The sequence below is a fragment of the Microplitis mediator genome, chromosome 6 (genome assembly GCF_029852145.1).
Source record: "Microplitis mediator isolate UGA2020A chromosome 6, iyMicMedi2.1, whole genome shotgun sequence".
In the NCBI taxonomy this organism is placed as follows: domain Eukaryota; kingdom Metazoa; phylum Arthropoda; class Insecta; order Hymenoptera; family Braconidae; genus Microplitis; species Microplitis mediator.
In genome coordinates this window covers 20,459,568-20,472,649 of record NC_079974.1, presented here as the reverse complement: position 1 = coordinate 20,472,649, position 13,082 = coordinate 20,459,568, and the positions used below count along the sequence as shown (strand labels likewise).

The 13,082-nt window shown below is 26.2% G+C and overlaps 2 protein-coding genes across 4 annotated transcripts; one reads left to right on the top strand and one right to left on the bottom strand.

Annotated features, from left to right (window-relative positions):
* Positions 1–218: 218 nt before the first annotated feature.
* LOC130669782 (ATP-binding cassette sub-family B member 10, mitochondrial) lies at positions 219–7,540 on the top strand. Of its 3 annotated transcripts, none has more exons than XM_057472849.1 (5): positions 219–355; positions 1,509–1,572; positions 1,650–2,204; positions 4,507–5,615; positions 7,166–7,540. In XM_057472849.1, exons 2-5 carry the CDS (start codon positions 1,563–1,565, stop codon positions 7,424–7,426), a joined length of 1,935 nt encoding a protein of 644 aa, XP_057328832.1. In that variant the 5' UTR covers positions 219–355; positions 1,509–1,562; the 3' UTR covers positions 7,427–7,540. The 3 variants fall into 3 exon arrangements, with proteins under 3 accessions (XP_057328832.1, XP_057328831.1, XP_057328833.1); XM_057472850.1 differs by having other exon boundaries at positions 223–355; positions 1,509–1,649; positions 1,768–2,204; positions 7,166–7,537; XM_057472848.1 differs by having other exon boundaries at positions 1,509–2,204.
* Positions 7,541–7,864: 324 nt separating this feature from the next.
* On the bottom strand, positions 7,865–11,116 carry LOC130669897 (serine/threonine-protein phosphatase 4 regulatory subunit 2). The gene has a single exon (XM_057473042.1). It carries the CDS (start codon positions 10,885–10,887, stop codon positions 8,614–8,616), a length of 2,274 nt encoding a protein of 757 aa, XP_057329025.1. The 5' UTR covers positions 10,888–11,116; the 3' UTR covers positions 7,865–8,613.
* Positions 11,117–13,082: the final 1,966 nt, after the last annotated feature.

Here is a 13,082-nt window from a genome sequence, read left to right as displayed (position 1 = left end):
TTTTAAAAACTCATGTTTCAAAAATTCAAAATTCAGTATATGAATTTTTTTAAATTTAATTTAAAAATTTTCGTATGTCTGCTAAATTTGTAATCATTGTAATTAAAAATAAATTAAGGAGACTTAATTATAAGTAAATATTGCAATATGAATTTATAATTACCTCATATATATGTATACATATATATCGATAGGTAGGCATTACCTGTTGTTCATTTAGAGGAATGAAAATAACCTCGAAAAGTTATAACTCAAAATAAAATTAAAATTTATTTCATGAAACAAAGAACATATTTTATAAACTAATATGGTAAATAATGAATATTAATATACATATATTTATATTATAAAACGAGTAAGTAATCCGTATGTATAAATATAAATATTATTTAATTTATGTTATTATGAAACAATGAGACTGGAATTAACCAACGTTTAATAATTTATGATACTGAAGTTAGCTGACATCTAATAATTTTTGGGTTTTATTTTAGATAATAAATTTGAAAAAATTGCACCTGTAGTTTTTTAAATTTTCTACATGTGCATATTTTTAGTTTTTGTTTTTATGAGTGTGAATGTAGCAGACATCAAGCAAATTTAAAATTGTAAATAAATAGAGTAAATAATTAATAAAATTGAATTTTGAAAAAATGTGCAGTGCAAAATTTTGAAATGAATAAGTGCACTTTTTCCAAATATTTTTTTTTTAATTGTTTCCTCTGTGAATTTATAATTTTTAATTTGTCTGATGTCTGCTACATTTACACTCGTTTTGTTTTTTTGTAATTGATTTGTTGAAAAAAAATTCAAAAATTATTAATTGTCTGGTATCTTCAAGATCATAATTTTTGGATTAAAAAAAAACGATTAACTTTAAAAAAAAAAGGCACTTGTAGTCTTTTAAATCTTCTACATGTGCATATTTGTATTTTTTTTCCTTTAAATTTAATTGCTCAAAAAAATAATCAAAAATTTGTTAATTGTCTGCTAATTTCAGTATCATTATTAAACATTTATTTAAAAAACAAAAGTATGATACTGAAACTAGCCGACGTCTCATAGTTTTTGAATTTTTTTTAAGCCGATAAATTATGAAAAAAACAATATTTTAAAAAATTGCACTTGTAGTCTTTTAAATTTTTTACATGTGCATATTTTTAGTTTTTGTTTTATTCAAATTTAATTGTTCAAAAAATTTTCAATTGTCTGCTAACTTCAGGATCATGAAGTTAGCAGACGTCTAATAATTTTTGGATTTTTTTTTGGACGATAAACTAAAAAAAAAAAAAATTATTTGAAAAAATTGCACTTGTAGTTTTTAAAATTTTCTACATGTGCAATTTTTTCAAATATTTTTTTTTTTGTAGCTTATCGTCTAAAAAAAAATCCAAGAATTATTAGACGTCTGCTAACTTCAGTATCATAACAAAAGTTACGTCAGTAATTATGATTTTGAAATTTAAAAATTACTTGAACAATAACAAGTGTTTTTTTTTTTTTTTCAGAAATAAATGTTTTCAAAAGGAAAATTAAATGAAATCTCTAAAATAAATAAATAAATGATTATTTGTGATTATTTATTAACAATAAATATTATCAAAAGATGACACATTCTGGTAAAATGATAAGTTGTGTTAAATTTTTAGGTAAATTTCAACGGATTAAAATAAATATACCATTAAAATGTTACTACCATACGTTAAGAGTTAATAGTAAAAATATATATAAAACAAAAAATTTAAATATATTTAAACTGAATTATAGTAATACGTCAAAAGTTAAATTGAATGAAATTAAATCTGGAGGAGTATCTAAAGAAAGTATACCAAATAAATCAGAAATAAAACGATTGTTGTTATTAGCAAGACCTGAAAAATGGAAATTAACTGGTGCAATAACACTATTATTGATATCATCAACAGTGACAATGGCTGTGCCATTTTGTTTAGGAAAAATAATAGATATAATATATACTGAAGACAAGAATAAAACAAAAGATAATTTAAATAAATTAAGCATAGTATTACTTGCTGTATTTATGATTGGTGGCTTGTGTAATTTTGGTAGAATATATTTTATGTCAACTTCTGGATACCGCATAACACAAAGTCTACGTAAAAAAGCTTACTCTGCAATATTGAGCCAAGAAACGGGAATGTTCGATAAAATAAGTACCGGTGAATTAGTTGGAAGACTGTCTGGTAATAAATTATTATTTTTATTTTTTACTTTTTTAATAATATAATTAAGGTAGTACACCCTGATTAAACAACTGAATTCGAGCGAATTAAAAATTTTAATTCTGTTATATTCTGTCGAATTCTGCAAAACAGAATTCAACTGAATTGAAAATTTGAATTTGAATTAAACAGAATAAAACCGATTTAAAAATTTCAAATTCGTTTTAATTCAGTTCAATTCGGATTCCGAACCAGAAATTGGAGAATTATTTTCGAATTAATCAGAATTAAACCGAATAAAATTATTTAAATTCGTTTTAATTCGGAAAAATTCTGGTTTTCCTGTCGAATTAGACAGAATTCATTTTTAAGTTAGGTACCGAATTAACAGAATTTATCTGAATTATATAGAATTAAAAATTTAATTCTGTTTAATTCGATCGAATTCAGTTGTTTAATCAGGGCACCCGGGTCAAAATATCTAGCCTCAATTTAGCCTCATCGAACCCAAGTAAGTCTCAATCCAGCCTCACTGAGTGAAAAAAGCATTTTGAGCCTCAAATAATACTAATCGAATTTAAATTAGTCGAGTAGTAGGTTCATTTGAGGCTCATCGAGGCTTCTTGAGGATCTTTGAGAATCATTTGAGGCTCAAAATGCTTTCTTTACTCAGTGAGGCTGGATTGAGACTTACTTGGGTTTGAGGAGGCTAGATATTTTGGCCCGGGATATTTTACAATTTTGAACATTACTATTTTATTATAATTTCAATAATTAAATTTAAATATTGTTCAAGATTTTAGTAGCGATATTATTTAGAAAGGTGTTTAAATTTACATACATTACTTTTTAACAAAAATATTTATAATACGGAGTTATATGCATAAGAAATATTTGAATAAACTTAAGATTGATTGTTTTTTTAATAAACTTGTTTTTTGCGATTATCGTTACCCAAGTAAAAAATCCCCGGCTGAGCGCGATTTTGAAAACAGTCAATTTAAATTTATAATCTATTATAAAATACAGTCGACTACCCGCCATAAGCCTCTTCCCCTCAATCGGGAGTTACTGAGTCCAAACAGCTTCTCCCACTTAACCACTTTTTTGAGTTTCGTACCAGACATCCCCTTATAAGCCTCCGTTAAAATTCTCTAAATTATAAACTAACAATAGGAACAAATATCAAAATAAATGATGAAAATTTACTATCGATGTTTCGCGGAGAATAATTTAATCATTATTAAGTAAGATATTATTTATTGTTCATAGTTGTAATCATTAATTACAATTAAAGCTTCTGTTACAATTTAAAAGTTTTATTGATCATTATGTTGATCAATAACAATTATTATTATCATTACTGTAATTAATACCGTTGTCATTATAATTTTTTCCATTACAATTATTATCAGTGTAAAAAGATAAGTATTTATTTTAGCGCTACAAAGACTAGAAAAATTGGGATAGTGACGTATGTAACAAAACGTAAATATGACGTTTAAAATGATATAAAATAAAACAGGCTTATAACGGGTAGTCGAGAACAAAACTAAACGCACGGTAGTGGGAAGACTGAAATTACCACAAAAATTTCCCCTACGTCCTCTAGACCAGGCTTATAACGGGTAGTCGACTGTAATAATTTTTTTAGTTTAAATTTGTATTTATAAAAATTATAAAAAAACGGTAGTACGACTTGTAATCCGCGGATAAAATACCCGCGACAAAATATCCACGACAAAATATCCGGAGACATTTTATCCGATAGACAAAATATCCCCGGACTAAATATTCACGAGATAAAAAATCCGTGACAAAATATCCTGTCAATAAATCTTATTCAGAAAAATATATTTTAAGTGAAAAAATAATTAATGGTTTTCGATAAACGGGTACTGTACCATTCCAAACATATGTGTTGACCTATTTCCAAAATAATACCCACCCAAAATCTGTGAAAAAAGGGCACAGTACTATTTCAAGCATATGTGTTGATCTATTGTTAATATCACACACTCAAATTTTATGTGCAAATATATTAAACATTTCTGATAAAAGGGTACCGTACTATTTATATTAAAAGTATTTATATTATAAGATATTTTGTCGGGGATATTTTATCTATCGAGTATTTAGTCCGGGGATATTTTGTCTATCGGATAAAATGTCTTCGGATATTTTGTCGCGGATATTTTGTCTTCGGATCATAAGTGACGGTACCAAAAAAACGCATCAAACAGTTAAAGTGAACGACTATTGGTACTGAGCGAGTATAGAAGCTTTTCCTTACTGCTATTAAATATAATTTAAAATTTTCCAGGTGACGCACAATTAGTTAGTTCAGCAATAACAAGTAACGTATCTGATGGTTTACGTTCATCAATAACAACATTAGCTGGTGTCTCAATGATGTTTCATTTATCACCTCAACTTGCCTGTGTTGGATTAGGAGTCGTTCCACCAATAACAGGCTTAGCAATAGTATACGGTCGTTTCGTTAAAAAAATATCAAAAGATCTTCAAAGTAGTTTAGCAGTACTAAATACAACTGCTGAAGAAAGAATCGGTAATATAAGGACAGTAAAAGCTTTTGCACAAGAAAAAAATGAAATAAAACGTTATGGTTCAAAGCTTGATGATCTATTAAATTTATGTTACAAAGAAAGTTTGTACAGAGGTATATTTTTTGGTTTGACTGGTTTTACGGGTAATGCTATTATTTTATCTGTATTATATTACGGCGGTGTTATGATATCAGACGCATCAATAACCGTTGGTAATCTTAGTGCATTTTTATTGTACGCTGCTTATACTGGTATGTCACTGAGTGGTATATCTAATTTTTACACTGAATTAAATCGTGCATTAGGTGCAAGTACAAGACTTTTTGAATACATAGATCGTAAACCAAAAATTCCTATTGAAGGAGGAAAAATTTTAGACAAACCATTGAGGGGTGAAATAATATTTGATAATATTTCTTTTAAATATCCGACAAGAGAAGACTGTTGGATATTAAATAATTTTTCATTAAATTTGCCAGTTTGTTCTGTTAATGCTATCGTTGGTCCATCGGGATCTGGAAAGTCGACAATCGCTTTGTTATTATTACGATTATATGATCCGCAATCTGGTAATATTTTAATAGATAAATATAATATTAAGGAATTAAATCCACCGTGGGTTAAATCGCAAATTGGATTTGTATCACAAGAGCCTGTTTTATTTAATGGTACTATTAAAGAGAACATAAGTTATGGTAGAGATGATGCCAGTGACAATGATATTATGGAAGCGGCAAAACTAGCAAATGTTTTGGAATTTACCCAAAGAATGACTGACGGATTGGATACTCTTGTTGGAGAACGCGGTGTTACTTTGAGTGGAGGACAACGGCAACGAGTTGCTATTGCAAGAGCTTTAATAAAGGTGATAATATTTTAATAATTAACTTTTTATTTAATAAATTTTTATTTGACTCTGAAGCTCAGCTCCCTAAGGGCCACAATACATAAAATATACATTAAATTAAATTATAGTATAGTATAATATTAATAATTTTAATAATACTAAATAACACTTATAACGTAAATTTTAAAGTTACAATTACTATTAATGTTCGTTGACTTAATAAGAAAGGTATATGAAAAATATATAAAAAAGAGATCGAAACATATACATAAATAAAACTATAAATGGTAATAATTCATGTTTTTTAAAGTTTTAACAAAACGGCTTTCCTGATCACGGGTTTTATTAAGACAATTTTTCGCTGTATGACTCAAATCCTACATTTTCATAAACAGCAATGTTGGAAATTTTCATTAAAATTTAAAGCAAATTAATGTGTTATTCACAAATTGCAATAAGTCATAAATATGAAGTATAAATTAACTTATTTATATACTTTATTTTTACATAACTTAAATTTTCCAAGTGATAGATATCATGGAAATTAAAATCGCGGTATATTTTATTTCAATAATTGATTTTCTGTTGTCCATAAATAATATTAATTTTAAAACTGATAGTTAAAAAACACTAATTTTAATAATACTGAAATTAACCGACGTCTAATAATTTTTGAATTTTTTTTAAAATCGATGAATTAAAAAAAAAAAATATTTTAAAAAATTGCACTTATAGTTTTTTTAATTTTCTACATGTGCATATTTTTAGCTTTTTTTTTTCGTGTTAAATCGTTGAAAAAAAAATTTGAAAATTGTTAATTGTCTGCTAACTTCTGGAACTACGTGACTGCCCAAATATCATTAGTAAATTTATAAAATACGCAGAAAAAAAGGATTTCTTGCCGAAACAAAATTTTAATTTGCACCAATAAATTTTATGCATTATCAATTAAATACAAAAATTGTCTTGGGGCGAGAAAAGATTTTTTTGGTCAAGAAATAATTCCTTGCACCAACTAATTTTTTCTAGTTCTAAATAAATTTTTGTTTTCACTTCACAATGCAAAAAATTTATTGGGGTAAGTAAAAATTTTCTTTAGGCGAGTAAAGATTTTTAGTGTCAATGAATCCTTTTTTTTTTCTGTGCACACTTTTTTAGCTTTGAGAAGCTTCCTAAAGCCAAAAGGGAGCATAAAAATCTGTCATTTTGGAATAAGTAACGCGATATAAATAATATAGATATATATTCAGTGACATTCAGTCATATTAAGTGACAGAATAATTAAATTATTAATTTATTTAAAGAAAATAAATACAATCGTCTTTTTTCCCGCGTAATTTAAATGTAATTCGAATGATATAGATAAATCTATTTATCTCAATACTTGGCTATTAAAAAGAGTTTAAAGTATGAAAAGGCACAATTTCAAGTCTAGACCTATCTAATGATCCCAATTTTCTACTGAAACTTAAAAATTCTCTTAACTCTCTCGCTATTGGTCTCATTGCCCCATAATATACTGATCGTTGATTAAATATAAAAATAATAATATTCTTACCTTGTTATAGAATCCGAAGATTTTAATTTTGGATGAAGCGACCAGCGCACTTGACGCTGAAAGTGAAAATTATGTCCAAGAAGCATTAGAACGAGCTACTCAAGGTCGTACGGTATTAACGATAGCCCATCGATTGAGTACAATTAAAAATTCACATAAAATTGCAGTTATTGACAAAGGTCAGGTTGTTGAAACTGGTAATTATAACGAATTAATGTTAATTGAAAACGGATTGTTTAAAAAATTAGTCAAACATCAAACATTCAGTTAAAATTGTAAATTAAATAACATATTTTAATAGCTTGTAAATTTTATGTGGTGGGATGTAATATAATAAATATATGTATATGTATAAATAAATATATGTTTATATAAAAAATTGTAAAATTTAACGAAAATTATTTTTTTATTTTATTATCTTAAAGTGTAATTAATTAATATGTAATAATACCAACTCACATTTTTTTTTTTTTTTTTTTTTTATTAATAATCTGCATATATTTTACTTATAAAATAATATACACAGGTAACTTAAATTAATTTTACTAGTTTATTATATTATTTAATTTTATCTTTAATTTATTTATAATTATATTTAAAATAACGTGTACCCCGTTATTGGTAGTAATTAATTCCATTTCAAGTAATTTATTAATGTAATATTTTTCGCAAATTATTTTATTAATATTTATAAGGATCATTATTATTATTTTTTTTTTTTTTTACTATTTTTTATTTATTTATTGATTTTAAAAAATTTTCAGGCAGTGTTATTAATTTTAATCGGTTTCCGGACAACTGATCCCGACAAGTTATCACGATAATTGATCCCAGACAACTGATCCCACTGACAAATTCATACAATAATTAATTACTATGATACCAGTAATTAAAATTCACTTGTAAATATAAAAAGTTAAATTATATAAATTAGTTGTTAATAAAAATCAATTGTCGATGGGATCAATTTGTAGGGATCACTTGTGGTACAAAATTATTGGGATCAGTTGACAGCACAGCATTTTAATCGCATCTCTGATAAACAAAAATTAAATTACCGTCCATATTATTAATTAATTGTAAGAAAATTTATTTTGATATAATTACATAAATTAAGTAATTAAACAACGTACATCAAACAAATAATTTAAGAAAAGAAAAAAACAAAAAAAAAACTACAAATACAAATATTTGAAAATTTAGGGGCACGTAGAAGTAAATTAAGTTCTTATAAATAATTCTTTTAAATTGACATTAAAAAATAATAATAATAATAATGAGTAATATATGTACTAAGTTTTATGAAAAATTTATGTCAAAAATTTTATATTTTATTTTTATTTAAATGTCAATGGGTTTAAGCCACGGTAAAAAAATAATAAGTCATGAGAATATTTATATAAATATATAAATATATGTATATAAATAAATATATACATATATGTGTATATTTATTTATTAACTTGTTATCTGATCTCCACTTTCTTGTTCCATTGGTTCGTCTTGTTGAAATACTTGACCAGGTTCTTCACTGTCGACTTCCATTGATTCAGTTTCCATTGATTCTTCTTTTTCCATTGGAGTACTTGAAAATTCAGGAACAGTAGGTAGTAAATCATTATTCGATTCAATAGTAGCATCACTATTACTATCCAAATTAACTAAATTTTTATTATCTTCTACTTTCAATTCTTCTGTTCCTGCTTCTGTTTGTGCTGGTGCTTGTATTTTATTATCATCATTACCAGCACTATTATCATTATCATTATCATTATCATTATCATTAACATTAGCATCAGTAGGAGCATCAGTTTTTGTATAATCAGATACTTCTAATTGACTAACTGCTGCAGTATTTGTATTTATATTTACTAATTCATCCTTAGGTTCTTCAACAATTGGGACAGGATCATTAACTGATGAATTATTAAATAATTTGCTGTCATCATCCATCGCTTCTTGGATGATAACACTACTACTTTTTTTATCAGCCTTTAAATTCTCTTGCGTGTAGTCGTTTGACAATGAGGTGGGCGATGACGATGACGAACAAGAGGAAGATGACGACGAAGATGATGATTCTACTGGAGGCTCTTCAATAATTGGCTGCGGATCATCAGTACGTTCCTGTGTATTTTTATCATCTTCACTTGATTTTTCCGAATTATCTGTCGAATCATTTGATGTAAATTCTGTCGATTGCTCGGTAATAAATAATGTCGATTGGGTTTGAATTTCTTGTGAATTTAAATCTGATGATTTTAATTCTGTTTCTTTTTCATTTTCATTTTCATTATAATTTTTATCTATTAAATTTTCTGTATCTTTAAATTTTTCACACTTTGTCGTATCACTGACAATTTTACTATCATTACTCTCTACTTTTTCTTGCGATGTGACAACTGAAAAATTACGATTATCTGTCAGGTCATCATTTGAATCATTATCTAAACGCGGACGTTTTTCTGGTGATCCTGATTCTAAATTACTGTCATAAGATGATTTAGATTCATCACCAGATTTTGAATCGTAATCTTTTATATCTGGGTTTGATTTATCATCAATACATTTACTTGAGTCATCATTTTTAATTGATGATTCAATTATTATTTTATCATTATCAGTATAAAATTTATCGGAAATTTCATCGCTTATTTTATCAGGAAAATCTTTTGATTGAAATGTTGTTTGAAGTTTTTTATTTATGTTTGATGATTCCGAGTCATCATTTTCGGAGTCCAAACTTGGCTGTGAACTGGTGTCTTCATTTATAATTCCTTCGGGAACATCATTCGCGATTGTTGATACTTGATCTGTGGCATTTGAAATATTATTATTATTCTGATTATTATTATTATTATTAGTAGTAGCAGTAGTAGTAGTAGAAGTAGTAGTAGAAGTAGTAGTAGTAGTAGTAATAGTAGCAGCAGGAGCAATAGTATCATTAACAGCTGATGTTATTGGAGTATTAGACATATCATGAGCAGCAGATATAAAACTGGAGACAGTCATTTCTAATCTTGATGATTGGTCTTTATTATTATCATGTATTGTTAAATTATCATCAACAATTGATGACGAATTATTAAGATCTTTAGTCAAAATTTTATTTGAGGGCAAAATAGTTTCAACTAATGATTGATCGTGGTCCGATGATGTAAGTGATGATGAATTAGCATCAGGAGTAGTACAATCTTTAACCCATGATTCCATTTCGACTTCTTGTGAAGATTGATTGTTTGGTGTCATGTTATTATCATCATCAATGGATCCATTTAACATACTCTCACCATTTTCACTTCGTCTTGCTGCTGGACCAGGTTCTTTCGTTGATACAACTAGTATATTTTTTTCAATAGCGCGCATAAATTTATCAACACGATTGTATTCTTTACGTGGTGATGTCAATAATTCACATATCCTTTGTACAGTGAATGGTGCACTTGCAAATGACTCCAGGAGTTCAAGAAGATTACATTTCATAATATCGTAATTAAAATGCTCAATATTTGGGCTTGATGCCAAATCAAGTGCCGGACAATTTTCATAAAAATCAGTCATCACACGTACCAATTTTTCACGAAATAACGGTTTTATTAATGACCATTGATAGACTGGATCACCAGTTTTAGCAACAAAACAGAGATAATCTTCAAGTTCACGTGGAATTTCAGACGGTCGCATTTTAGAAAATTCGTCGAGAGCTTGTAACACTTCCTCTGGATTATCCATTTTTTATCGGTTATTTATTATTATTTTTTTATATTTTTTACTTACTGTTATTTTTTTTTAATTGTTAACAAATTGTCAAGTATGACAATAAAACTTTTGTTTGTTTGTTTTTATATTGATTTTTTTTTTAGTGAATAAAAAAAATTAATTAACACAAATTTAATGAAAGAGGTTGTTAGACTCAATGCTTATTGCAAACCAATGCAAACACCCTGAACATTATAAATTACCAGGCCAGTAAACAGCAACGCCGAGAAAACTCCTGAAGTTGGTGACACGTTTAAAAAAAATGCCGGCACTCACCTTTACCAACTTTGTAAATTACCGCGAAATTTGAATTTGGTAAGGTAGGAAAAATATATTTTATTTAAATGAGTGAATGTAGCAAACAGACAAATTTAAAATTATAAATAATTTAAAAAATTAAATTTATAAAAATTGCATTAATTTTTGAATTTTTTTAATTGCACAATTTTGAAAAATTGAATTTTTTAAATTATTTATAATTTTAAAATTGTCTGATGTCTGCTACATTCGCGCTCGTTTATTTAAATATTTTATAAATTAAATAATTTAAAAGAATTGTTAACTAAAATTATTTAAATATTTTGGTAATTTTTTGTTTTTTTTAATAAAAAAAAAAATATTTATTGTCGAGATGTGAAAATTGATAATGAAAATATGAGTCTAAATGTAGCAGACATAACCCTGATTAAGAAAAATGATTTGAAATTATTCAAAACAATTTGAAATAATTTAAAACAATATGAATTGACTAATATATAGATATACACTTAGCATGAGAATAAAGAAAATTTTGTTCTCGTCTTTTCTATATGATAGAATTAGTTAATGTTATTGAAATTGGTATCATTAGATAGGTCTGGACTTGAATTTGAGCCTTTCCATACTTTAAACTCTTTTTAATTGCCAAGTATTGAGATAAATAGATTTATCTATATCATTCGAATTACATTTAAATTACGCGGGAAAAAAGACGATCGTATTTATTTTCTTTAAATAAATTAATACTTTAATTATTCTGTCACTAAATATGACTGAATGTCACTGAATATATATCTATATTATTTATATCGCGTTACTTATTCCAAAATGACAGATTTTTATGCTCCCTTTTGGTTTTAGGAAGCTTCTCAAAGCCAAAAAAGTGTGCATAGAAAAAATAAGGATTCATTGACACAAAAAATCTTTACTCGCCTAAAGAAAATTTTGACTTACCCCAATAAATTTTTTGCATTGTGAATTGAAAACAAAAATTTATTTAGAACTAGAAAAAATTAGTTGGTGCAAAGAATTATTTCTTGACCAAAAAAATCTTTTCTCGCCCCAAGACAATTTTTGTATTTAATTGATAATGCATAAAATTTTTCGGTGCAAATTAAAATTTTGTCGCGGCAAGAAATCTTTTTTTTCTGCGTATTTTATAAATTTACTAGTGATATTTGGGCAGTCACGTAGTGGCTGCAGGTTGCTGGTTTTTCTTAATTAGGGAAGACAATTTTTAATTTACATATACAAAAATTAAAGAAATAAATTGATAAAATAAAAAAAAATTCATGTACTAATTGTAGGATTTTCTAAAAGTCAATTTTTTAATTTTTTTGTTTAAACAATTTCACTTTATTATTTAAAAATTTAAAAAATTGTCAGATGTCCGACAACTTTACTGTCAATAAAAATATCAATAGTTAAATAATAAATTTTTAAAATTAAACATTATTTAATAATTGTAAAATAAAAAAAGGGGCAAAATCGACAATAGTTTTTTTTATTTTTGCTTTTATGAATCGAAAAAAAAATTATTTCTATAATCTAGATCGATTTTCTATGAAAAATAATTTCACCACTCAAAACTATACTTGCATAAAAAAAAAAAAACTTTATATATAAACAGTAATGATCAATATTTAAATAACAACATTGATAAATATAAATGCATATATATTTATTAAAATTCGGTTTGACAAAATTAAAGCATCTGGCATATTATGCAAAAAATCCCATTAAAAATTTATTGTGTACAATATACGTCAGTAGGCAAGTTTAATTATATGATTTATTTAAAACTAATGTGATGAATATACTTTTTAAAAATATAACAAAAAAAAGTCATAGAAGAAAATTCGTTGTATTAAATGTTGCTATACTTTTTTTACGATATAAATATATATCTG

What these genes read in the sequence shown, in the direction of transcription:
- LOC130669782 (XM_057472848.1), top strand. Translation starts at nt 1,607, where the DNA reads ATGACACATTCTGGTAAAATGATAAGTTGTGTTAAATTTTTAGGTAAA. An exon ending in ATTAGTTGGAAGACTGTCTG is followed by an intron (nt 2,205 to 4,506) that starts GTAATAAATTAT and finishes AAAATTTTCCAG; the next exon opens with GTGACGCACAATTAGTTAGT. An exon ending in TTGCAAGAGCTTTAATAAAG is followed by an intron (nt 5,616 to 7,165) that starts GTGATAATATTT and finishes ACCTTGTTATAG; the next exon opens with AATCCGAAGATTTTAATTTT.
- LOC130669897 (XM_057473042.1), bottom strand. Translation starts at nt 10,887, where the DNA reads ATGGATAATCCAGAGGAAGTGTTACAAGCTCTCGACGAATTTTCTAAA.